The sequence below is a fragment of the Cetorhinus maximus genome, chromosome 5, assembly GCF_964194155.1.
Source record: "Cetorhinus maximus chromosome 5, sCetMax3.hap1.1, whole genome shotgun sequence".
In the NCBI taxonomy this organism is placed as follows: domain Eukaryota; kingdom Metazoa; phylum Chordata; class Chondrichthyes; order Lamniformes; family Cetorhinidae; genus Cetorhinus; species Cetorhinus maximus.
This window is the reverse complement of record NC_135883.1, coordinates 128,073,049-128,100,856: the sequence shown is the minus strand read 5'-3', so window position 1 is coordinate 128,100,856 and position 27,808 is coordinate 128,073,049. Positions and strand designations below refer to the sequence as shown.

At 42.4% G+C, this 27,808-nt stretch overlaps 1 protein-coding gene across 1 annotated transcript; it reads left to right on the top strand.

Moving 5' to 3' along the window:
* The first annotated feature begins 5,605 nt into the window (after window positions 1–5,605).
* Window positions 5,606–27,371, top strand: irak1bp1 (interleukin-1 receptor-associated kinase 1 binding protein 1). The gene is made up of 4 exons (XM_078542473.1): window positions 5,606–5,975; window positions 10,752–10,817; window positions 12,228–12,358; window positions 23,591–27,371. The coding sequence occupies exons 1-4, from the start codon at window positions 5,691–5,693 to the stop codon at window positions 23,859–23,861; spliced, it is 753 nt and encodes a 250-aa protein (XP_078398599.1). The 5' UTR covers window positions 5,606–5,690; the 3' UTR covers window positions 23,862–27,371.
* Window positions 27,372–27,808: the final 437 nt, after the last annotated feature.

Below are 27,808 nucleotides of genomic sequence, written 5' to 3'. Positions count from 1 at the left end.
GTTTGGGGATTATCAGGAACTAGGAACTAAATTAAAGAACAGGTCCTCAAGGGTTATAATCTCCGGGTTACTACCCGAGCCACATGCAAATTGGCATAGGGACACGAGAATAAGGGAAGTAAACACGTGGCTAAAGGAGTGGTGCGGGAAAGAGGGGTTCCATTTCATGGGGCATTGGCATCAGTATTGGAACAGGAGGGATCTGTACCGTTGGGACGGTCTCCACCTAAACTGATCTGGGACCAATGTTCTAGCGAAAAGGGTAAATAGGGTGGTCAACAGGACTTTAAACTAGAAAGTTCGGGGGGAGGGAAGGGTAAAATTCCAAGAAGTATGACTAATGGGAAACAAAGCAGCAGGTTAGCGTGTGGGGGGGGGGGTGGATTCAACTTCATGGAAAATTATGAAAAAACTGAAAGGAAAGGAGAGCCCAGGAGAGGCTATTAAAGTCTCCAGAACACAAAATAGGACAGAGTGTTCGGAAAGGGCTAGGAATCTAACATCAAGCACATCAGATAAAGGGATGTATCTGAATGCATGCAGTATACGAAATAAGGCAAATGAGCTTGTGGTGCAGATTGAAATTGGCAGGTATGATGTGGTGGGCATCACGGAGACATGGCTGCAAGGGGATCAGGACTGGGAGCTAAATATCCAAGGATATACATCCTATCGAAAAGATAGGCAGGTTGGCAGAAGGGGTGGGGTTGCTTTGTTAGTAAGAAATGAAATTAAATCGATAGCAAGAAATGATGTAGGGTCAGATGATGTAGAATCTGTGTGGGTAGATTTGAGGAACCGCAAAGGTAAAAAAACCATAATGGGCCTCTGAACAGTAGTCAGGATGTGGGGCACAAGATACACCAGGAGATAGAAAAGGTGTGTAAGAAAGGCAAGGTTACAGTGATCATGGGGGATTTCAATATGCAGGTAGACTGGGAAAATCAGGTTGGTAGTGGATCCCAAAAAAAGGATTTTGTGGAATGTCTACGAGATGGCTTTTTGGAGCAGCTTGTGGTAGAGCCCACTAGGGAACAGGCAATTCTAGATTTAGTGATGTGTAATGAGGCAGATTTGATAAGGGAGCTTAAGGTGAAGGAACCCTTAGGAGGAAGTGACCATAATATGATAGAATTTACCCTGCAATTTGAGAGCTGGAATCAGATGTAACGGTATTACAGTTGAATAAAGGCAACTACAGAGGCATCAGGGGGAGCTGGACAGAATTGACTGGAAGATGAGCCTAGCAGGAAAGGCAGTGGAACAGCAATGGCAGGAGTTTCTGGGAGTAATTTGGGAGACACAGCAAAAATTCATCCCTAGGAAGAAGAAGCATACTAAAGGGAGGACGAGGCAACCATGGCTGACAAAGGAAGTCAGGGACAGCATAAAAGCTAAAGAGAAAGCATACAATGCGGCGAAGAGCAGTGAGAAACCAGGGGATTGGGAAGCCTACAAAGACCAACAGAGGACAACTAAAAAAGAAATAAGGAGGGAGAAGATTAAATATGAGGGTAAACTAGCCAGTAATATAAAAGAAGATTGCAAGAGTTTTTTTAGATATATAAAGGGTAAGAGAGAGACAAAAGTGGACATTGGGCCGCTGGAAAATGACGCTGGAGAAGTAGTAGTGGGGAACAAAGAAATGGCGGAGGAACTGAACAGGTACTTTGCGCAGTCTTCACAGTGGAAGACACGAGCGACATCCCCAAAGTTCAAGAGAGTCGGGGGGGCAGAGGTGAGTATGGTGGCCATTACCAAGGAGAAGGTGCTAGGAGAACTGAAAGGTCTGAAGGTGGATAAATCACCTGCACCAGATGGATTACACCCCAGAGTTCTGAAGGAGATAGCTGAAGAGATAGTGGAGGCGTTAGTGGTGATCTTTCAGGAATCACTGGAGTCAGGGAGGGTCCCAGAGGATTGGAAAATCGCTAATGTAACCCCCCCTGTTTAAGAAGGGAGTGAGGCAAAAGACGGGAAATTAGAGGCCGATTAGCCTAACCTCGGTCGTTGGTAAGATTTTAGAGTCCATTATTAAGGATAAGATTTCAGAATACTTGGATGTGGATGGTAAAATCGGGCAAAGTCAGCATGGTTTCATCAAGGGGAGGTCATGCCTGACAAATCTGTTAGAATTCTTTGAGGAGGTAATGAGTAGGTTAGACAAAGGAGAGCCAATGGATGTTATCTACTTGGACTTCCAGAAGGCCTTTGACAAGGTGCTGCACAGGAGGCTGCTCAGTAAGATAAGAGCCCATGGTGTTAGAGGCAAGGTACTAGCATGGATAGAAGATTGGCTATCTGGCAGGAGGCAGAGAGTGGGGATAAGGGGGTCCTTCTCAGGATGGCAGCCAGTGACTAGTGGAGTTCTGCAGGGGTCAGTGTTGAGACCACAACTTTTCACTTTATACATTAATGATCTAGATGAAGGAACTGAGGGCATCCTGGCTAAGTTTGCAGATGATACAAAGATAGGTGGAGGGACAGGTAGTATTGAGGAGGAGGGGAGGCTGCAGAAGGATTTGGACAGGTTAGGAGAATGGGCAAAGAAGTGGCAGATGGAATACAACGTGGGCAAGTGTGAGGTCATGCACTTTGGTAGGAAGAATAGAGGCATAGACTATTTTCTAAATGGGGAGAGAATTCAGAAATCTGGAGTGCAAAGGGACTTGGGAATCCTAGTCCAGGATTCTATTAAGGTTAACTTGCAGGTTGACGCGGTAGTTAGGAAGGCAAATGCAATGTTGGCATTTATTTCGAGAGGACTAGAATATAGAAGCAGGGATGTGCTGCTGAGGCTTTATAAGGCTCTGGTCAGACCACATTTAGAATATTGAGAGCAATTTTGGGCCCCGTATCTCAGGAAGGATGTGCTGCCCTGGAGAGGGTCCAGAGGAGGTTCACAAGAATGATCCCAGGAATGAAAGAGTTAACATATGAGGAATGTTTGAGGACTCTGGGTCTATTCTCGATGGAGTTTAGAAGGATGAGGGGGGATCCGATTGAAACTTACAGAATACTGAAAGGCCTGGATAGAGTGGACATGGGAAAGATGTTTCCATTAGTAGGAGAGACTAGGACCTGAGGGCACAGCCTCAGAGTAAAGGGAAGACCTGTTAGAACAGAGATGTGGAGAAACTTTAGCCAGAGAGTGGTGAATCTATGGAATTCATTGCCACAGAAGGCTGTGGAGGCCAGGTCATTGAGTGTATTTAAGACCGAGATAGATAGGTTCTTGATTGGTAAGGGGATCAAAGGTTACGGGGAGAAGGCGGGAGAATGGGGTTGAGAAACTTATCAGCCATGATTGAATGGCGGAGCAGACTCGATGGGCCGAATGGCCTAATTTCTGCTCCTATGTCTTATGGCCTTATGGTCTAATTGGTCGGGTTGGATTTGTCCTGCTTTTTGTGTACAGGACACAGCTGGGCAAATTTCCACATGGCCGGGTAGCTGCCAGTGCTGTAGCTGCACTGGAACAGCTTGGCTAGGGGCATGGCAAGTTCTGGAGCACAAGTCTTCAGTACTCTGGAATATTGTCAGGGCCGATTGCCTTTGCAGTATCCAGCGCCTTTAGCCATTTCTTGATATCATGTGGAGTGAATCGAATTGGCTCAAGACTGGCATCTGTGAGGAGGCCGAGATGGATCATCCATTCGGCACTTATGGCTGAATATTGTTGTGAATGCTTCAGCCTTATCTTTTACACTGATGTGCTGGGCTCCTCCATCATTAAGGATGGGGATATTTGTGGAGCCTCCTCCTCCGGTAATTTTTTAATTGTCCACCACCATTTACGACTGGATGTGGTAGGACTGTAGAGCTTATATCTGATCCGTTGGTTGTGGAATGGCTTAGATCTGTCTATCACTTGCTGCTTATGCTGTTTGACAAGCAAGTAGTCCTGTGTTGTAGCTTCATCAGGTTGACACCTCATTTTTAGGTGTGCCTGGTACTGCTCCTGGCATGCCCTCCTGCACTCTTCATTGAACCAGGGATGCACTCCAGGCTTGGTGATAATGCTAGAGTGGTGCTTATGCTGGGCCACAAGGTTACAGATTGTGGTTGAATACAATTCTGTCACCCTTGTCCCAGCACCACAAGCCAGCCATGAAGAAGCTGTTGCAGAAACTTGCCTGTGATCTCCTGAAAACGGCAGAGCCTCTGGGATCGTCGTGTGCGCTGTGCAAAATTGTGTGCACTGATGTCTGTATCCCCCTCGAAGTTGAGGTCGCCAGGTTCATGCCTTTTAAAGGCAGTTGTAAATCACAGCATTGTGAAATCACACCGGCGTGGGATTTAATTTTGACGTACTGGGATGATTCCGGTGTGTGGCCACAATAATTAGATGCAAATTTATTACAATTAAGTTCCAACGTTCGACGACGTGAAACATAGCCCGCCATTGACAGGGAGGTGGGGGGATGGGGGTGGGGTTGGGACAAACGTGTCCTGGATTTACATCATTGGGTAACGCGACTGGGGCCTTCTCACAAGTTTCTCCAACCGTGAATGGGCTTGAAAATCACGGTGTTTGTCTACTTTAAACAAAACATTATTGGTCCCTAACTGGATCCTACCAACAGCTTGGGGGGTTCTGGCCAAGGATCACAACAGTATGAATAAATAGAAAATACAATGAGAAATCAAATAAATAACCAAAATACACAATTAGCAGAGTAAGTGAATTACCAAAAGAGTAGGGAAAAGTGGATGAAAGGGAAGATTGAAACACTGGAATAGCAAATCAGGATCCAGTACCTTTGTAAGAGAAAAAACACAAGTCAACAGGTAGACTTGCTGAGTGATTGTAGCATTTTTCAGGTAGCAGGTGTTGATAACAGAGAACGACTACACCCAGAGCCGTTGGGAGTGAAGTAGCTATTTGCATTGAGGATCACCTATCAGTACAAGATCAGCAATGGTCAGCAGTCTTGAGGTCTAGTTACTGATTTCCACCACATGCCAGGGCCATAAGAGTGTTCTCCTCTTGGCTAGATTTTCCATGCTTCCCCTCTGCCATTCTGTTGTAACCATTTACACCTCTGGATTTATATTTTGTTTCTTGTCCTATAATCCCTTTTAATCCAGCCCTCCAACATATAACAGACCTTTCCAGAAACATGAAAAGTCACACAGAAGGAGGCCATTTGGCCCATTGTGTCTATCCTAGCAGAAAAAGAGTAATCTAGCCTAAATCCCATTTTCCAGCTCTTGGTCCATATCCATGCAGGTTACTGCACCTCAAATGCATAGTCAAGTGTTTCTTTTTAAATGTGATAAGGGTTTCTGCCTCTACCACCCTTTCAGGCAGTGAGTTCCAGATCCCTACAACCCTCTGGATGAAAAAAAACTTCTTAAATCCCTCTAATTCGCCACTGGGTCCATCTTTTTTGTTTCTTGATTTGTCCAGTTACCACCCTCTTGTTTTGCACCCTCAGTATTTTTTTTTAATTTAATAACTCTAGCCTCCAGCCTTTGTCTTTTCTCTTTCCCGCCTTTTTCCTGCCCCTGTATTTGCATTTAATTCATTCCATTGTCAGCAGAAAGTGACGCGACGCTGCCACCGCGCATGCGCACATAACCCCCCTTTACTCCCCCCCCCCCCCCCCCCCGGGCGGAGTGGTTGCCATGGTAGCGGCGCCACTACCCCCTCCCCCACCGCCATTTTTCGCGGCGGTGTGGTAACCATGGCGATCACTCCCGCTCAGGTTTTCGCGGCGCTGTTGTCGGATCAGGAGACGAGCAATCGGTGCGGGCCAGAGCGTCGCGGCGCCAAGTCGCCCGCGTCGTCGTCCCCGGCCGGCGAGCGGGAGGTGCAGGTCAGCGCCTCGGCCGAGGTGTCGGCGCCTCCTAACCGGGCTCGGCTCTGCGTGCTGGTGGGCAGCAGGAAGGAGGCGGCGGCGGCGGCCAAGAGCAGCGTCAAACGGCGGCTCGACTACATCGTGCAGAGTGTCCGGGGCCACGGTGTGCGGGTAAGGGGAGAACCAGCGGGGGAGCCGCTTGCCCGCAGCCCCCCCACCCAAGCTGCACTCACTCACTGGGCTGTGTTCAAGTCCTCATTCCACTTTATCCCGACTGTGATTTAAGTGCAGGTCCAGGCAAACTCTGCATTATCTCCTGGTGATGAGAATTATCCCAGGGCCCTATTTCAAAACACAGCAGGGATGGGGCATCTTCTCCCCCCCGACACCTTGTCGATAATTATCCTTCAACCAGCATCACTAAAACACATATTACAGTATTTGATTATTGTGGCATCTGCTGTGTGCAAATTGGCTGCTGCATATCCTACATTATAACAGTGAAGCTCACTTCAAAATGTACCTAATTGGCTGTGAAGTACTTTGGGGCATTCCGACACCCTGAAAGGCATTTTTTTAAATGTATTTTTTTCTTTGTCTCCTTTGTTACTAATTCTCGTGCCTAGAAAAGGAGCTTGGATTCTCATTCCAGAGTTTATACTGCAATTGGGTTAAATTAGCACCCGGAGAGCAAGACACATAACATTGGTTATATTCGTACCAATGCATGAAGTAATGGTGTGCCTGTTCTGATGAAGAATCATACAGACTCGAAACATTAACTGTATTCCTCTCCGCAGATGCTGTCAGACCTGCTGAGTTCTTTTTACCGCATCCGCAGTATTTTGCTTTTATCATGAAGTAATGGTGATGATTTGTGATCATTGTTATTGAAAGACTGGCACAGACATTGGGCTGTATGGCCTTCTGAGCTGCACTGTTCCATCATTCATCATCTATAGAGGTTGGCTGTGGTTGCTAATAGTTACCTAGTTAAATCTGACACAATAATTAACTGACTATTGAAAATGCAGTCAACTTGCATCAAGGATACAATTACAATCACTTTTGGTAATGATAAATGTCACTAATGATAGCTCCCTGATGTTCGGCAGCTGCAGCGTTAATGTTTGACAGTCACTTGGAAAACGCCATCCAGTTACTTGTGTTTGAAAAGACTGGTGGCATCACCCAGACTAAGGAATGTAATGTGGTTAAAAACTTAATTTTGTTGACCTTTTATCTAGTGATAACAACGTAACAATCTTTTCCCCTCTCAAGGGTTTGTGAAAGCTGTTGCCTATTCTGAGTAGATATTTAGTGTGCAATCCCCAAATTGATGCAGTATATTATTTACTTGAATGGGGCAATATGGACTCCACCATATACATGGACACTTTGATGCAAAACACAATCACAAAAAAGTACTGAGCTTCTCTTGGTGACATGCTGAAAATTGTAGCTGCTAACAGTTCAACAGTGGCATCAGCAGTATCTGGCGTTAGTACTACTGTCATAATGTACACAAATCTGTAAAATTTTGATTTATAATAGTGAATATGTTAAATTATAAATGGTCCAATACAAATACTGAACCCATTTTAGTAATCATGAAGTGTGGAATTGGTGAGAATAAAAGGAACAGAGTGTAGGAGGGGTCAAATGACTGGAATAAATTCCAGTGGTAGAGTGGTGTAAGGCTGTGGAGGGATTTGATGATCAATGTTTTAAATCCTTTATTTTGGGAGACTGCAAAGGGAGCTCAGTAAAAATGGGCGAATGGCACTTAGTGTGGAACAGGATATAGGCAGCTGAATTTTGGGCAAATTGCAGTTTATGAAGCATTGAAGATGGTAAGAAGGCATCAAAGAAATTTAATCTTGATGTACACACGAAAAGTGAAGGACAGGAAAACTCTGATCCAGTCAGCCTGTTCTATACAATTGTGATACCATGTGTATTGCAATGAATACACACCCCACCATCCAAACATCATGTGATCTGGAGAGGGGTAAAATGCCAGGTAAATCTGCAGGAGTGGGAGAAATTTGAACCATTCCTGTCCAAATAAATAAGCATTTCTCTGCCAATGGGATTGAGGTGGGGAGCAGACACATGATAATACAGAATTTGAAGTAAGCAATCGTGCTGATGCATTGGAGCAGAGAAGACTAAGGGGCGACTGGATTGAGGTGTACAAGATTTTGAGGGGCATGGACAGGGTGAATAGGGAGCAGCTGTTCCACTTAGATGAAGGGTCAGTCACGAGGGGACATAAGTTCAAGGTGAGGGGCAGGAGGTTTAGGGGGGATGTGAGGAAAAACTTTTTTACCCAGAGGGTGTTGACAGCCTGGAATGCGCTGCCTGGGAGGGTGGTGGAGGCGGGTTGCCTCACATCCTTTAAAAAGTACCTGGATGAGCACTTGGCATGTCATAACATTCAAGGCTATGGGCCAAGTGTTGGTAAATGGAATTAGGTAGGTAGGTCAGATGTTTCTCACGTGTCGGTGCAGACTCGATGGGCCGAAGGGCCTCTTCTGCACTCTGTGATTCTGTGAATAGGAAGTACAGTTTGAACCTTTTTTTCAGGATTAGAAAGAGTGCTGAGGTTTTGCACAGGCTTGATTGATCCTGAGGAATTGGTTAGTAAGGACTATCAAGTGAATGCACCGGAGCAAAGTTTTTTACAGTTCTGAACAGCAGGAAATTTTGACTAATTCGCAGCAATGCCAAATGAGCAGTCTGACAGTTCAGAGGTAGATATGGAATTGGAAGGAAGTGGTGGAAAATAGAACTGTGTTAACAGCACACAATAAAGCTGACCCAATGGTGGTGGATAATGTCTCTGAGTGGTACCATGTTAATGAGGGGCCAAGAATAAATTAATTATTACTAGGTAACCTAACAGATAATTGTTAAAAAAACGTTGGGGCCAATTTCATGTCGGCAGTAAGCATTCCATTTCATTAACGTCCAGAATGTTCGTTTGTGTTCAACAGCCACATAGATTAACATTTCCATGAACGTTTTATGTAGCTGAGAGAAAATCAATAGTGAACACTAACCACACTCAATTTCCCTGAGCTAATTAAAGCAATGTTAAACCAATCCAAAGTAAACTTTAAGCATTTAAAGTGCTCGTTTGTTTTGAAACTGAACTTGTTCTCAAGTGGGAAATAATCCTCACATGTTGTTACTGAACTATACAGACCAAGTCAGCCCCAGGCTCAAACCCTGTTTAGTGCTGAGTTAGCTTTCCTCATCTGGAGTAGCAGTGGAGCACTTAATCTCTGAGAGAGAAATCAGCTGTAGAAACAAAATATTGATGTCCTTGCCCCTCCCCCCCCAAAACAATTCTTTACTCTCTCCCATTCTGATCATTTCCCTCACCTTCACTCCGAGTCCAAGGACTGTAGGTTTGAGCATATTACAGAGAATTGCAAATATTTACAGCATGGAAACAGGCCATTCAGCCCAACAGATCCATGATGCATGTGTGCTGCATATGAGCTTCTTCCAACCTTTCTCCATCAAACCCCATGAGCATATCCTCCTATCCCTCTCTCCCTCATAAGCTTATCTAGCTTCTTTTTAAATGCATCTATGCTGTTTGTCTCAACCATCTGTGGGTAAAGAGGTTTCTCTTGAATTCCCTATTGGAATTATTAGTAACTATCGTATATTTATGGCTCCTGGTTCTGGTGTCACCTATAAGTGGAACCTTCATCTCCGTGTTGACTCTATCAAACAATTTCATAATCTTAAAGTCCTCTTTCAGGCCATCCCTCAGTCTTTTTGCTAGAGAAGAAAGTCCCAGTTCAATATTTCCTGATAGATATGATCTCTCAGTTCTGGTAGTATTTTATAAATCTATTTTGGACCTTCTTCAGTGTTTCTTTATTTTACGATATGGAGCCCAGAACTGTTCAAAATACTCCAAATTTAGTATAACCAAGGTTCTGTACAATTTTAACGTAACTTCTCTGCTTTTCAATTCCTTCCACTAGAGATGAACTCCAATGCTGTGTTTGCATTTGTTACAGCTTTTTAGCTCACATTGCTACTTTTAGTGGTTTGTGTATCTGCACCCCTGGATCCCTCTGTTCCTCCACCCCATTAGACACTTATCCAAAAGCAAAATATGGCGGATGCTAGAAATCTAAAACAAACAAATGCTGGAAATACTCAACAGGTCTGGCATCATCTGTGAAGAGAGAAACAGAGTTAATCTTTCAGATTGTGACCTGTCTTCAGAAAAGTTTTGATGCTGTTTAGTCACCCATCACCACATCAAGAACTGGCAGTCTCACTCTCATCTGTCAAAATCACTCAATACTTCAGGATCATACTGGATGGCAAAAATAATCATTGACTGTTTTCCCACTACCAACTGTCTCATTAAACCCCTTTCCTCTGACCCTTTCATTAAGTGTGAGGAGCTCGTGGACTTTTTTGTCATCAAGATTGAGACCATGTGTTTAGCTGCCTCTGAAGATTCCCACATAACTCCTTCCCTCTTGCCCACCAAACAAAACCTTTCTTCAGATTTAACCCTACGAGAGCCCTAGAAAAAAACTGAAGTTTTGTTCTGAGGGCAGGATTCCAGGCTGTTTTGCCCCTCTAGTTGGGGAAAGCACACACCTGGAAAACCTTAGGTCCAATCTTGTCCCCAAGGGTTTCATGTCACAGCTCAGTTTCACTATTAGCAGGAATCAGGGCTCCTTGCAGAATGAATCCTGTTCATACTGAATTGAAATAAATGGCTTCCATTACTCAGTGGGAAAAACTTGGGGATTGGAAACTCAAGACTAATACTGTCTGCTTGCAGTGAGGTATTGTACCTCCTCATTGCAGTAATGATGTTATGTAATCCTATACAATTACACTTTTAGTATTAATATTACTTTATTGAATACTTTGTTTTCAAATGATTTGCTAATGTTCCAGGAAGACAGTATTACAGTGACTAAGGATTTTCGGCGAGTTGAAAATGCCTATCAGATGGAAGCAGAGGTACTACTCAGTTATAACTTTTCATAAATTTGTTAAAAATGCTGTATATATGTGTTGTATAAACTATACCCTTAGCATTAGTATATTACATTAATTACTATGGATGAAGAACTAGTTGTTACTTTCAGTTTTTGGTTTTATTGGAAACAAAAGGATGATTGCTAAATGTAATTTAATCCAATTACAAACATAATATTGGAAATATACTAATGTAGGTGGAAATATAAGCTGTGAGGAGGACACAAAGAGGCTGTAAAGGGATTTAGACAGGTCACGTGATCGGGCAAGAAGGGACAGATGGAGTATAATGTGGAGAAGTGTGAGGTTATTCACTTTGGTCATAAGAATAGAGAAGCAAAATATTTTTTAAAAGGGGTGAAATTTGTAAATGTTAATATTCAGAGGACTTGAGTGTACTTGCACAAGAAACACAGAAAGTTAGCATACAGGTCCAGCAAGAAATTAGGAAGACAAAAGGTATATTGGCCTTTTTTGCAAGGGGATTGGAGTTCAAGAATAAGGAAGTCTTGGTACAATTGTACAGGGCTTTGGTGAGATCACACCTGTATAAAACAGACTGATTCTTTTTCCTCCTCCTTCACAATCTCCATGCTTTCTTGTGCAGGACCTCTTCTCCCAGCTCCCTATCATTGTTGCCATAATATGGAGATAGATTTGCGTTATAACAAACTGATAACTTTACATATATTTTTACTCCTTGCAAAGAAACAGTTCGCCTCTGCTTGGCACTCAATCATCCATGAATATTGAGAGTTGTCCTTCAACTTGTATTTATATGAGTGTAAGTTTCAGTTTCAGTTCCACCTTTACCTGACTTGAAATCTTTAAGTCCAAAGCCAGTCAGGTTTGGGGATGAGATTATGGCTTAGTTTCTGTTTTTGCAATGATCCAAAAAAAATTGTAAATCTTTATAAATGAGACAGAAATGCAAGTGGAAAAATATATCTTAACTTCTAAACAAAACCGTTGATGTCTTCTTTGCATTTTTAGAAACTAATAGATAGCCAATTCAAAAATTTAAAGATGTCCAAAACTGGCAACCCCACAAATGGAAACATAATATATTTCAACATTACTTATCTGAGCCAATAGGTGCAACAAACAAAAGGCATCGTCTTTTGCAGCAAGCACATATCTTGTTGGCTAAGCTAACAAGAATGCTGGAATTTATAACCTTCAAACAAGAAATTGGAAGAGGTTTATAAGAACTATTTCTGTTGCCCAGGGTAATATTTCTGATTAATCAATTACCAACCAGCCTAAGTGCAAAAGTGCGATGTATATGTGTACTATTGAATACCTTTCACTTCGTTATACTGTATCTTAGTTAAGCCAGAGACTTTACTTTTTAAAAAATGTAAAGTGGTATTTTTTTTTTCTTCCCCCCAGGTCTGTGTTGTATTCAGTGACTTTGGCAAGATGGAGAATTTGTGTAACCTGTTAGTGGAGAAACTGGACAGTTCTGTTATTGTTGGATCACCTCAGTTTTATCACACAACTGAGGCTGTAGAAACTATCAGGTAACATGAACAACTTTATGCAGTTATTACCCAGGAGCAAAACCTATTTAATGGTTTACGAAATTGTTCTAAGGCAAGTGTTTTAGTTTATTTCTGAAAAAAGAGACAAGCTGTTGAAGCTTTTCATCTTGCACTCATCAGGACAGATGCAAGAATATCAAATTTCAAAAGGAACAACAATTTGTACTGCATGAGAAAAAGGGTGCTGATTGGTTGGCAAGTGGACTCTGATTAGTCAAGGTGTTGCCATGGGGAATACACAGGGAACAGTTGTCTCCTAAACTTTTGTGTTACAATCCCAGCCACTGTTAATAGACAGATCCCAGAGTGAAACCTGGCTTGATAGATCCCAGCTTTTTTTAAGAAACCATGGAGGAGTTACTAACAAATTCACAGGAGTTTGCTGATGAACTTTTAATACAAAAAATGAAATACTTATTAAAACTAGAAAAGATTTCAATACAAACACAAGAAGTCAAATTCCCACTATTCCTTTACTCCAGCAATTTCTTTACAAACACACAAATCAGTGAATAGCTAACACTAACTTCACACATGGGCTTCTTGCTTGGAACTGGCACAGTTGCAAACGGCCTTCTTCTGATGAATTCCTGAACATTCACTTGATGCGCCTCATCCAACTCATATCTCTCCTTGAGCCACCCAAAAACCAGACTCTAAACTCACTGTTTCTTCAACTGCAGAGCAAGCAAATGAGTTCCCTAAACTCAGTCTTTCAGTAGCACCTCCACTAAACTCATCATTTTATTGAATCCCTTGATTGATTATTCAGTTAATTACTGTCTCACTAGCCTTGCAGTTTTTCTTCGTAGAGAGCTTAAAATCCCTGTCTTCTCTTTCTTACCCACATTGTAAACCCCCTCCTCTCTCTCAACTCCTGTCTTTTCTGTGTCACTGGATCACTGTCGCTAGGCAACAGTAAAGCTTTTCTACTTTGTTTTTTTCCAGAATCACTGAACTTTCAACTCCTTTTAACCCATCTCTTTAACTTCAGGCGCTGTCAGACCTCATTAGAAATGTACATATACAAATAAACCCAAAAGACTTGAAACCTTTTAGCCACAAGTCTATCCAGACTCCCAGGCACCAAGGTCTGGAACAAAACCTAAGTGAAACTGAAACCATTTTTACATTTCTTAACACACACATGTATATTTTTAATTTGAATTTATAGATGTATTATTCATAACATTTGTATAACTGAAAAAGGCACAATGCCTGGACATTATTTTTCTGTTTGGAAGCCTTGCTTATGAACATATGTAGATTCTAGCATGCATAAGTGAGTCACATTGTGAGCCCAACTGATAATCTTAAATTGGTTGTTTGTATAATTCTTAGCACACTCTGGATTGTTCAGTAAGTGTTGTCCAATCGTGAAATCACATCTAATGTTGGACACCATATTCTGAGCTTTGCAAGCATGGGCAGGACGAGTAGCCTATTGCAAAAGTAACTGCAAACAGAAAGAACATGTCCGGTCTTGAGCCTTTCTCAATTAGACAAAAGCTTGGGAGACAACTGTTCCCCGGTGCATTCCCCATGGCAACACCTCAACCAATTAGCGTTGACTTGCCTTTTTTAAATTAAACAGAAGCTTGGGGGAATAACTGTTCCTTGGTGAGGTGTTGCCAAGGGGATTGCACCAATCAGAGTTCACTTGCCTTGCAACCAGTGTGCCTTTTTCTTATGTAGTATAAATTGTTGTTCCCTTTGAAATGTTTTATTCCTCCATCTGTCCTGATGAGTGCAAGACAAAAAGCTTCGACAGCGTGTCTCCTTTTTCAGAAGCACTTAATTTCTGTACTACCAAACAACTATTTAGATTATTTCTTGATTTGCTCATTCATTCTTGGAACAGCTCATTTCTCTGGTTGATATATCACATGCTTTCGGCCTTTTTTAGTGTCCACGAAAACTGAAATTCCTTGTAGATGGAATAATATTACCACAAACAAGGTTTGTGATCTTAATTACAGATTATTTTAAGCAACGAGTGGTATTGATCTGGAACTTGCAGAGCATAGTAGAAACAAAGATGATCAATTATTTACAAAAGAAATTGATGGGCGCTTGAGGGAAATAAACATGCAGGGCTGTGGGGATAGAGTGAAAGAATGGGACCGACTGTATTGTTCTACAGAGAGCCAGCATAGGCTTGATGGATTGAATGGTCTCCTTCTATGTCATATTAATGACTCTGGGGTAGCTCTATTAATTAAGGATGACATTAGTACAGTAGTGAGAGATGACCTTAGTTCAGAAGATCAAGATGTAGAATCAGTTGTGTAGTGATAAGAAATAGCAAAGGTAAGAAGTCACTTGTGGGAGTAGTTTTTAGGCCCCCTGTAGGACAGCGTATATAGGAAGAAATAAGGGGGACCTTGTAAGAAAGATACTGCAATAATCATGGGTGATTTTAATCTTCTTATAATTGGCGAATCAGATTGGCAAAGGTAGCATACAAGATGAGTTCAATTGAGTGTATTTGGAACAATTACGTAGAGCAGTACGTTTTAGTGCCAAGTGAGAGCAGCCTATTTTAGACCTGGTAATGTGCAATGAGACGGTATTAATTACTGATCATAGTAAAGGAGCCTCTAGGTAACAGTGATTATAACGTGATAGAATTTCATGTTCAGATTGAGGGTGAGAAAAGTAGGTCTAAGATTAGTATCTTAAACTTAAATAAAGGCAATTACAAGGACAGAGTTGGCTAAAGTGAAGTGGGAAAATAGGTTAAAAGATAGGACAGTAGAGAAACAGTGGTAGACATTTAAGGAGATACTTCATAACCCTCAGCAAAGATGTATTCCATTGGAAGGATGCACTATCTGTGACTAGTTAACTAGGGAAGTTAAGAACAGTATCAAATTGAAAGAAAAAAATGTACAATACTGCAAAAATTAGTGGTAGGTGAGAAGATTGGACAGAATTTGACTAAAGATGACTTAAAAAAAAGGAGGGAGAAATTAGAATATGAGAGAAAACTTTTAGATAGTAAGAGTTTCTACAAGTATTTAAAAAGGAATAGAGTAACTAAAGCGAGCGTTGGTCCCTTAGAGGGTGAGACTGGAATTAATAATGGGTAACATGGAAATAGCGGAAGTGTTGACCAGGTATTTTGTGTCTTCACTGTAGAAGACACAAAAAAAAATCCCAAGAATACTTGAAAATCAAGAGGTAAAAAGAGGGAGGAACTTTAAACAATCACAGTTACTAGGGAAAAGGTACTGGGAAAACAATTAGAAGTAAAGGTTGTCAAGTTCCCTGGACCTGATGGCTTTCATTCTAGAGATTAAAAGAGCTGGCTGCAGAGATAGTAGATGCATTCGTTGTAATTTTCCAAAATTCTCTAGATTCTGGAAAGGTCCCAGCAGATTGGAAAATTGCTAATGGAACACCGATATTCAAAGAAAGAGGGAGACAGAATGCAGGAAACCAAAGACCAATTAGCATTTTCCCTATGACAGATGTTATGCTAGATTCCATTATTAAGGAGTTAATAGCAGGACATTTAGAAAATCATAATACAATCAGGCAGAGTCAAAATGGTTTTGTGAGTTCTTCGAGGAAGTAACAAGCAAAGTGGATAAAGGTGAACCTGTTGATGTAATGTACTTGGATTTCCAGGGTAGGGATAAATGGGTCATTTCAGGTTGGCAAGCTATTACTGGTGGAGTGCAACAGGGACCAGTGCTGGGACCTCAACTATTTACAATCTCTATCAATTTCTTGAATGAAGGGACCAAGTTTATGGTAGCTAAATTTGCTGATGACACAAAGATAGGTAGGAAAGTAAACAAAAACAGAAAATGCTGAAAAACTCAGCAGGTCTAACAGCATCTGCGGAGAGAAAGACAGAGTTAACGTTTCGAGTCTGTATGACTTCTTCAGAGCCTAATATAGATAGGGAAGTAAGTTCTCAAGAGGACAGAGTTTACAAAGCAATTTAAATAAGTTAAGTGAGTGGCAAAAAATTGGAGGATGGAGTATAATGTGGGAAAATCGGAACTTGTGGACTTTAGCAGGAAGAATAGAAAAACAGTACATTATTTGCATGGAGAGAGACTGCAGAACTCTATGGTACAGAGTGATCTGGGTGTCCTGGTACATGAATCACAGAAGGCTGGTATGCAGGTGCAGCAAGTGATTAGGAAAGCAAACGGAATATTGGCGTTTATTGCCAGGGGAATAGAGTATAAAAGTAGGGATCTCCAGAATTGAGGTGAGAGTGACTGCCCTTGCATCAAGGCAGCATTTGACTTGAGTATGACATCAAGGAGCCCGAGCAAAACTGGAGTCAGTGGGAATCACAGGGAAAACTCTCCACTGGTTGGAGTCATACCTAGCACAAAGGAAGAGGTTGTGGTCGTTGGAGGTAAATCATCTCCATTCCAGAACATCCTTGCAGGAATTCCTCAGGGTTTTGTCTCGGCCCAGCCATCTTCAGCTCCTTCATTAATGACCTTCCATCATAGGGCCAGAAGTAGGAATGTTCGCTGATGATTGCACAATGTTCAGCACCATTCGTAACTCCTCAGATATTGAAGCAGCCCATGTCCAAATGCAGCAAACCTGGACAATACCCAGGCTTGAGCTGAAAAGTGACAAGTATCATTTGCGCCACACAAGTGCCAGGTAATGACCATCTCCAACCATTGCCCCTTGACATTCAGTGGCACTAGCATTGCTGAATCCCCCACTATCAACATCATGGGGGTTACCATTGACCAGAAACTGAACTGGACTAGCCATATAAATACTGTAGCTGCAAGAGCAGGTCAGAGGCTAGGAATCCTGTGACGAGTAACTCACCTCCTGACTCCCCAAAGCCTGGCACAAGTCAGGTGTGTGATGGAATATTCCCCGCTTGCCTGGATGAGTGTAGCTCCAACAACACTCAAGAAGCTTAACACCATCCTGGACAAAGCAGCCCACTTGATTGGCATCCCTTCCACGAACATTCACTCCCTCCACCACCAACGTGCAGCGGCATATACCATTTACAAGATGCACTGCAGGAACTCAGCAAGGCTCTTTAGACAACACCTTCCAAACCCACAATCACTGCCATCTAGAAGGATAAGGGCAGCAGATGCATGGGAAGACCACCACCTGGAAGTTCCGCTCCAAAGCTACTGCATCCTGACTTGGAAATACTTCCTTCACTGTCGCTGGGTCAAAACCCTGGAACTCCTTCCCTAACAACTGTGGGTGTACCTACGTCGCATGGACTGCAGCAGTTCAAGAAGGAAGCTCACCACCACCGCCTTCCCGAGGGCAATTAGAAATGGACAACAAATGCTGGCCTAGCCAACGCCGCCCACATCTCATGAGTGAATAAAATAAAAATATACAGTTTTAAAGTCCTTATTTAAGAAAGGATATAAATGAGTTAGAAACCGTTCAGAGAAGGTTCACTCGAATGATGACACCCCCACCCCCCCAGTTATCTTATGAGGAAAGGTATCTATTGGAGTTTAGGAGAATGAGAGGTGATCTTATTGAGACATATAAGATCCTGAGAGGACTTGACAGGTTGGATGCTGAACGGATCTTTCCCCCTGTGGAAGAGACTAGAACTAGGGGACACAGATTAAAAATGAGAAATTTTTTATCTCATAAGTGTCATTAGTCAGTGGAGCTCTTGTCCCCAGCGAGCAATGGAGGCTGGGTCATTGAATATATTCAAGGCAGAGTTAGATTTTTGATTGACAAGGGAGTCAAAGGTGATGGGAGACATATAAGTAAGTAGAGTCGAGGCCACAATCAGATCAGCCATGATCTTATGGAATGGCTGAGCAGGCTTGAGGGGCCAAGTGGCCTATTCCTGTTTCTAATTCTTGTGTTTTTGTGAGCCTGATTCTGTTACCCAAAAAGACTACAGTTTGAATTTGTGTATCAACTGAATTGCCTTTAGAGTTTTCTAACGTAATGTGCCAAATTTTCCATGGAGTGCCTTTCACAGTCGGATTTCCACTATGTTGCTTTTTAGTTGCCCTTGTCTCGCCTCGACCTCTGACCCAGGCCTGCTGAGAAATGTGTAGCATAGCAGCTACTGGAGTCTTTTATGTGCGGTGCAGGATCATTGGAGAAGACAAAGCCATGCCCCCTTTTTACAGAACTAGATTTCCCCACTTGGGGGTGGGTCAGGTCGGGTGGGCAGGGGTATGATCAGTACTGTGGTTACCCAGGAGTTAGAAGTGCTTTTAATCCTTTTAAGTTTTCCTGGGTAACTATTCTGCTAACAGAGTCGGAACCATCTGAAGTGTCCAATTTAACTTGGAGTTTCGGAGGGTTCCAGGCACATCGGAAGTTGAAAGTCCCTGGGAAATTCCCATGCAGTCCTTACAAGGGGACTTCCAGGGATTGGGGGGAGTGTGTTCCCCGGGATACATCCCCAGAGAACAGAAAGTTTGGGCCAGATATAAGAAAATACGGGGTGAGAAAAGCCAGTTCAGTCCATCAAAACCCTTTACAAAATCCACGTGTAGCTTTTACATTAAATAATGGATCAAGAAATGATGGTGCAGAATGGTTCAAAGGAAAACTAAGTTCTCTCCCTTGACTATGAAAATCAGGCACTGCTATTAATACCTTTTTTTAATTCATTCACGGGATCTGGACTTTGCTGGCTGGGCCAGCATTTATTCCCATCCCTAATTGCCCTTGAGAAGGTGGTGGTGAGCTGCCTTCTTGAACCGCTGCAGTCCATGTGGTGTAGGTACACCCACAGTGCTGTTAGGAAGGGAGTTCCAGGATTTTGACCCAGCAACAGTGAAGGAACGGCGATATATTTCCAAGTCAGGATGGAAAGTGACTTGGAGGGGAAATTCCAGTTGGTGGTGTTCCCATCTATCTACTACCCTTGTCCTAGATGGTAGTGGTTGCGAGTTTGGAAGGTGCTGTCTAAGGAGCCTTGGTGAATTCCTGCAGTACATTTTGTAGATAGTACACACTGCTGCTACTGTGCATCGGTGGTGGAAGGAGTGAATGTTTGTGGATGATGTGCCAATCAACTGAGCTTTTTTGTCCTGGATGGTGTCAAGCTTCTTGCGTGTTGTGGGAGCTGCACTCATCCAGGAAAGTGGGGAGTATTCCATCACACTCCTGATTTATGCCTTGTAGATGGTGGGCAGGCTTTGGGGATTCAGGAGGTGAGTTACTCGTCGCAGGATTCCTAGCCTTTGACCCGTTCTTGTAGCCACAGTATTTACATGGCTAGTCTAGTTCAGTTTCTGGTCAATGCTAATCCACCCCAGGATATTGATAGTGGGGATTCAGCAATGGTAATGCCATTGAACATCAAGGGGCAATGGTTAGATTCTCTCTTGTTGGAGATGGTTATTGCCCGGCACTTGTGCGAACGTTACTTGCCAATTGTCAGCCCAAGCCTGGATATTGTCCAGGTCTTGCTGCTGGATCTGAATTGCTTCAGTATCTGAGGAGTCGTGAATGGTGCTGAATATTGTGCAATCATCAGCGAACATCCCCACTTCTGACCTTATGATGGAAGGAAGGTCATTGATGAAGTAGTTGAAGATGGTTGGGCCAAGGACACTACCCTGAGGAACTCCTGCTGTGATGTCCTGGAGTTGAAATGACTGACCTCCAACAACCACAACCTTTGTGCTTGGTATGACTCCAACGAGCAGAGAGTTTTCCCCCTGATTCCCATTGACTGCAGTTTTGCTAGGACTCCTTGATGCCACATTCTGTCAAATGTCAAGGGCAGTCACTCAACTCACCTCTGGAGTTCAGCTCTTTTGTCCATGTTTGAAGCAAGGCTGTAATGAGGTCGGGAGCTGAGTGGCACTGGCGGAACCAAACTGGGCAAGTGCTGCTTGATAGCACTGTTGATGACCCCTTCCATTACTTTACTGATGACCGAGCATGGACTGATGAGGCGGTAATTGGCTGGATTGGATTTGTCCTGCTTTTTGTGTATAAGACAAACCTGGGCAATTTCCCACATTGCCGGGTAGATGTCAATGTTGGAGCTGTACTGGAACAGCTTGGCTAGGGGCGCAGAAAGTTCTGGAGAAAAAGTCTTCAGCACTATTGCCGGAATATTGTCAGGCCCCATAGCCTTTACACTATCCAGTGTCGTCAGCCGTTTCTTGATATCATGTGGAGTGAATCAAATTAGCTGAAGACTGGCACCTGTGATGTTGGGGATCTCCAGAGGAGGCCGAGATGGATCACTCAGTCAGCACTTCTGGCTGAAAATTGTAGCAAATGCTTCAGCCTTATCTTTTGCATTGTTGTGCTGGGCTCCCCCATCATAGAGGATGGAGATATTTGTGGAGCCTCCTCCTCCAGTGATTTGTTTAATTGTCCACCATCAATCACGGCTGGATGTGACAGGACTGCAGAGCTTAGATCTGACCCAGTGATGTGGGATCACTTAGCTCTATTTATCACTTGCTGCTTATGCTGTTTGGCACGCAAGTAGTCCTGTGTTATAGCTTCACCAGGTTGACACCTCATTTTTAGGTAAGCCTGGTGCTGCTCCTGGCATGCCCTCCCACACTCTTCATTGAATCAGTGTTGATTCCCTGGCTTGATGGTAATCGGAGAGTGGGGGACATGCCGGGCCATGAGGTTACGGATTGTGTTTGAGTACAAATCTGCTGCTGTTGATGGCCCACAGCGCCTTATGGATGCCCAGTCTTGAGTTGCTAGATTTGTTTGAAATCTATATATATATAGCAAGCATTAATAAATATTAACTCAGTTTCCAATTAAATCACTGATGCATAGTTTGCATTCTGACATAATTACTTGGCTCCAGACCTCATTTCAGCTTTGATTCAAACTTGGTCAAAAGAATTGAATTGTAGAGGTGAAGTGAGAGTGATTACCCTTTACATCAAGGCAGCATTTGGCCAGGTGTGGCATCAATGAGCCCCAGTAAAATTGAAGTCAATTTTAAGTTTTCAAATTTTCAAATTTGAAGTCAATGGGAACTAGGGTAGGAGGGGGCCATGTAGGTGGTGCAATAAACTTCCGCTGGTTGGAGTCATACCTAACCTAAAAGAAGACGGTTATGGTTGTTGGAGACTAAACATCTCAGCCCCAGGGCATTGCTGCAGGAGTTCCTTAGGCAATGTCCTAAGCCCAACCACCTTCACTGCTTCATCAATGTTGTGCTCTTCATCCCAAAATCAGAAGTGGGGTTGTTTGCTGATGATTGTACAGTGTTCCGTACCATTTGCAACTCCTTAGGTAATAAAACAGCCTGTGATACATTTAGCAAGACCTGGTCAACATTCAAGCTTGGGCTGATAATTAACAAGTAGTATATGTGCCATACAAGTGTCAGGCAATGGCTATCTATAACAAGAGGCAGTACAGTCACTTTCCTTGATCTTCAATGGCATTGGCATCGCCAAATCACTCACCATCAACATTCTGGGGAAAGCAGTCACCATTGACAAGAAACTTTACTGGACCAGCCATATAAATATTGTGGCTGCAAGAGCAGGTCAGAGCCTTGTTATTCTGCAGTGCTTACTCTCCCCAAAGCCTGTCCACCATCAAGGCACAAATCAGAAGTGCGATGGAGTATTCTCCACTTGCGTGGATGAGTTCAACTCCAATGACATTCAAGAAGCTTGACACCATCTAAGACAAAGCAACCCACTTGATTGGCACCCCAGCCACCACCCTAAATATTCACTCCCTCCACCACGGATGCACTGTCATTGCAATTTGTACCACATACAAGATGCACTACATCAACTTCCATACCTGTGTTCTCTGCTGCCTAGGAGAGAGGCAGCAGGTGCATGGGAACACTATTACTTGCAAGTTCCCCTCCAAGCCTCACACCATCCTAAAATCAAAATATATCGTTGTTCCTTTATTGTCCCCTGGATCAAAATCCGAGGACTCACAACTTAGCAGCACTGTGGATGTATGTACTGCAGTGGTTCGTCACCACCTTCTCATGGGCAATTAGGGGTGGACAATAAATGCTGGCCTGGCCAGTGATGCCCACAACCTGTAAATGAAAAAAAAAAATCACCTATATTCTCTGAGTCTGTTCTATATTTCTGTTATCTTTATTGCAGTTGGGATTCATATTTTTTTTGAAATTGAGTTGACTTCAAGATTAATACAGACCAGTTAACCCTCCGTTGCAGACTCTGTCATCCTATACAAAGCCATTAAATTTATTGACACTGACTTCCAACTGTCCTTTTTTGTCAATTCCATTATATCACAGGATCCCTTAACATCCCTTTACAATGTATACATTACTTGTTGGATCACCGTGGCGTATGATGGAGAAAAAGCAATGGCTTTCAGACTCTGCCTGCAAGATAGATCCTGAGTTTGAGTGGATAGAAAAGGAGTATTTCAGGTGTATTTAGAAATAATGGAATTGTAACGTACTGTCATAGAGGAAGAAAACCAATTTCAGTGTTTTAATTTTTAATTATGCATGTAGGAATTGTGGAAATATGAAGTACGGATATTGTACAAATTGTAATAGCATGTGAAGTTATCAGACAGTTGGAGAACTTATTGATCCAGAAACCTGGACATCTAGCAGCTGATTAATAAAACTATGGCCAATTACACTAATACTTCAGAGAATCTGCAGTCTCTTGCCATAACTTAGGTGGAAGATTCCTGGTACTTCCTAAATCCAGAGTTTGATTTTTTACTCCAGGTGCATGGGCTAGCCAGAGTGAATGACAGAAAGTTAGTTCTTGTGCCTCACTTACATGTCCTGCCCGAATCGCTGCCTAGCTGGCATGTGGCTGCTGCCGAGACTTCTGGGAGTGGTCCCAGTACAAGTAAAGTCCATCAGAGTGCTTCAGGAGGGGAAACCCAGGACGGGAGGCCCAAGATTTCCTCAAGCGGCTCTGAGGAGGATATATGTTCTGGCCCCTGCATGTTTCGCTCATCAAAGGAGTCATCACTGCCACCCTAGCCTTAGGTTACAATGTCAGATTGGGCCTTGATGATATCAGTGCACAATTGCAAATTTGAGGAGGACCCTGTTGACTTGGGGCAGGTATCCTTGCCTTCCACAATGTAAAATTGGGACCACTGAGAGCTAGGTAAATCTCCCGCTCCATTTTATCTACCCTGCTGCCTATTTATTGGGGGGGGGGGGGGGGGGGGGGGGGTGTGAAATAAAATTAAAAGTGCAAAGAATAAAATAAAATGTAATCCAAGCTCCTTTTTGTATAGACGGCAGGCGTGTCTTCGAGCTGTTGCTAATTCTCGACGTAAAGCATTTGAAGTATGCCGACTGCTTGGCCAGACCCTGGGCAGACCTTTGATCGTTCGGGAAGAAGAAACCAAAGAAAGTGAAGGTTCAACCTCTGAAGCACCAACAGCAGACAATACGAGGCCATTGACAATTCAGCAACAAATTAGCAATGCATCTGTGACTGTTTATTCCAAAGTGTTTGTGACTTTTGAGCTTAAATCAAAAGATAATCTCAAAAGGAATAATTAAGTAAATCCCTTTTGAATTTACAAATTAAAGCTTTTAAGGAAACCAGCTGCATTTAAAAAATGCCAATGAATGTTTCATATATGCATAAAATGCAGTTTTGTGAAAGGCAATCTGGAGATGTAAATGCTACATTAACTGAACCTTAGTGGTGCTAATTCTTAATATGCTCCTTAATATAGGTAAAATGGATCCATTGGTCTTATGCATAATAGCACCTGCTACTTCTACTTATTCAGCTCATCACCAGTAACCAAAGCAACATGGAATTGATGTCAACTTGTGGCAATCAATATCAAAAACCCGTGAGAACAAAAAGTTATTGATGCAGTTTTTGGTCATATACACGACTGAGGCAAATAATATTTTTGAGCAACAGTTGGTGTCACCAAATCTCTTTCAGCCTTTTCCCCATCATTTGATCTCTTAATCTTCATTGCTGTGCAGATACAAAATGGAGAAGGAAACTCATGTTGATATTGCAGCTCTGTTTCGGGTTGTGAAGTTGCTGGTGCCATGGACCTGAATTAATGTGGGATGTAATCCTGGCAGTTAATTGGAGCAGTGTTATGTCGTCTAGTGCACACTGTAGAATTTGCATTGGGCTGGCAGACAGATGTATGTCGTGATGGGGTGGGGGTGGAGTACCTGTAATATCTGTGCCTCCAATCTACAGATCAGGATATATGCTGCCACCACATCATGCCCCGCCCCTCACTACCCCAACAATCCTTATACAGGAAGCCAGTGGTAGAATTTAAAAAATAATCTTGCTTCTCTGGTCTGGGAACTCCCTTCCACTTGGGGGTCTTTGGAAGGTGGGCTCCCACATCTCACTGGCTGTTTGGCTTCCAAGTATATGTCAAACTCCATATGAGGGACCAGGAACATTTCAGTTTAAGGAGACCCAGACCCCATGTTCTCAGCTGTCATTGGCCTTTTGAGGAGTGGAGACTCCATCATTGACGAGGTCAAGCAGAGAATCGATGCAAATGTTGGTATTTATTTTGTTCTTTCTGTTTGTTGCAATGTACTGCAATTGCTCAACTACCATTAAAGTTATTTACATTTGGGCACATGCTTTACAATGTACTGCTCCACACTAAATAGTTGGTTATTGAAAATTCTTGGTAACTTGCATACCTAAACTTGTGGTTACACAGGCTGACAGGTCCTTGGTTACTGCACTCAGATGGTCAACCTTCATGTATGCACCCAAGTCAGCTGGATGTTCCTCCTTACTATGGTTACAGTGGTGGGGTACTGAAGCCCAAGCTTGATTGTGTCCTTACCCAGTTATGCCTATGTGAATGTTTGCACTGGGATCACTGGATATCCATCAAGACTGGCACATTTTCAAGAGTCATTGATACCAACTGTTGCTTCCGGTTAGATAAGCTAACTAAAAAATCAGTTTTCCGTGGCTGAAATCCTTGGTACCAATTTGGTGGGGCAGGAGTTCCATACAACCATGTAAGTTTAATTGTGGCAATTTTCCAAGGTCATTTTCACATCTTATGTGGGCTATCCAGCCTCTAGAGATACTGGAGGAATTATGAAGATTTACTGCTACAATTGAACATATTTTTAAAAAATATACTGTAAGCTTTATAATTGATCAACTATGCCTGCTGCACTATGCATAGCAAAACTAGAAACATACACATGTCCCTAGCACCCAGCACTAAGACACAAATGACAAAATATGTAAGGTAAGATATCTATCACTTGCATATTATAATACACCAGCAAGCAGCCATATGGCAATCTCACACCCATCACTTTTGGCAGAAAACCCAGAAGTGACCAGGAAGACTTGGGAGCTGTCAGTGCCTCATGAAGAATCTCTTATTCAAGTTACAACAGGGAAGCTTGTGCAATTCAAAGTGGAAAATTTAGACTCAGGAGTATGACATAGGACCTTCTGATCTGTATAATAATGTGTAACACCAGCTGGTTGCTTTATCCACAGGGCTAGTAGTGAGAATTCAGAAAAGCATTTTTAAACTCCAGACTTTGTTGTTGCTCATAGACGCAATGATTTATGCCTAAATTAATTGGTTAAAGTGGTAGCTTAAGGTTCATTGTGTCTGCTCAGCAAAGCAGACCACTCCCCTTAAGGAATAAAATTCAACCAGCTCTTTGGAGATTTAGGTATTGAGCTACAGCCAATGAAACAGAGCGGGAAACCTCTCTCTCTCTCTCTGCTTCTCCATGCCATACCATATTCTACACTTAATGCTTTGCATACCCCTGAAATTCTCATGACAAAGTCAGCTTGAAATTCTGTAACTAAAATAACTAGATTAATAAATTATCCCATGGCTATTACATAACCTTGGACTAATTTCAGCCATTCCTTGCTTTCCTATTGTGAAAATCTGTTGCCAAATTGCCTGAATTCAGTATTCAGTCTGTGTTTTGCACCAAAATCAGGAATTGATTTTAAATTCCAAGGAGCTAGAAGCAGGGTGTACCTCAGTGACAAACTGATTTTATATTTGGGTATGAAAATGTTTCAGATTTTAAATCAAAGCCTGAGTTTGGGGAATTTCCAATGTGATGTTGAAATATCTCTGAATAAAGGTAACAAAGTCAGCCTTCTGGGTTTTTGCTGTTCATTTAAGTCAATTTTGCACAAGCTGAAGCAGACAAGTGGAGCAGACAAATACATTTATTAAATGCACATTCATTCTTTATTTTGGAGTTGTTATTTCAATCCAGTCAATTAGGCCTCACTCTAACTCTGGGTCAGCTAGACTGTCAGATGTAAAGCAAGCCAAGTACAGGATGGGAAGCAAAGATCAGACTGCAGTTAGGTGGGAATATGCAACCACAGCCTGCTAAATCAACCACTTTCCAAATTGCTGCATAGCTTGCACTCTATTTTGAAATAATGTGTACAGATTGTTGCTAATATTAATTATCCTATCAATATGAAAACAATTTCATAATGCTAAATGCAACAAAAGATGAACTATGAATGTTTTCTCTCAATGGAGGTATCTGCCTATTCCCTTGGCCCTTATTGTATTTTCTTCAATATAAACAATGTGAGGCATTTACTTGGTGCTATGTACACAATGAACAGCTTAGTAAACTATAAATAAAATATATTTATTTTATTCTTTAATGGACATTGTCGGCAAGGTCAGCATTTGTGCCCATCCCTAATTGCCCTGAAGAAGGTGGTGATGTACTGCCTTCATTGCGCTGCTGCAGTGCTTTCAAAAATCTATACTACCTTTCTATTGATCATGTGGTAGTGTAATCTCACAATCTTACATCATATTGGATTGTACTAACCATGTGATGACATCATTTATGTTTTGTTAATAAAGTCAAACGGGCCTTTGTAATAAAATAGTTTTGTTATATCTGTAAAGCTACTATTCAAATAGTTTAATATATATGTACAAAGAAATACATATCTGGCAAATCAGCAATCAAATGCTGTGTATGGTACATAATTTCATAAACTATTATTAAATTCCACTGTTAGCTTCTAAAGAACCTAGTTAGGGCCTGACTGCCTCTGAGAGTCTGCAGACAGCAAGAACAGCTACCTTCTTTGTGTTCAGGTGTTAAAGCTTGCACCTGACTTTCAATCGGCTTTGATTTGGGCTCATAGCAACCAGGTAACATGGGCCTGTCATTGGACAGAGTTCAGTACAACTTCACACCATCCCTCATTCCAGGGCATTCTGTTTTACCTTAAAAGAGACAGTTTAAAACATCTTATAAAGTCTATCGGTCATAACGATAGCTCCATTCTTGTAAATGTTGCTCCATATCATGGGGATTTTTAAAAAAATGCTAAGAAATAAAAATTTAGTGTATAGCTAAAGCAATAATATGTCCAAGAGCCATTGAGACATATTGAGAAAGCAAGACAAGGGGGCGCAGCAAGCAAAAGTTACAGGGAGAAAAAAGCAGAGACAAGACAGACC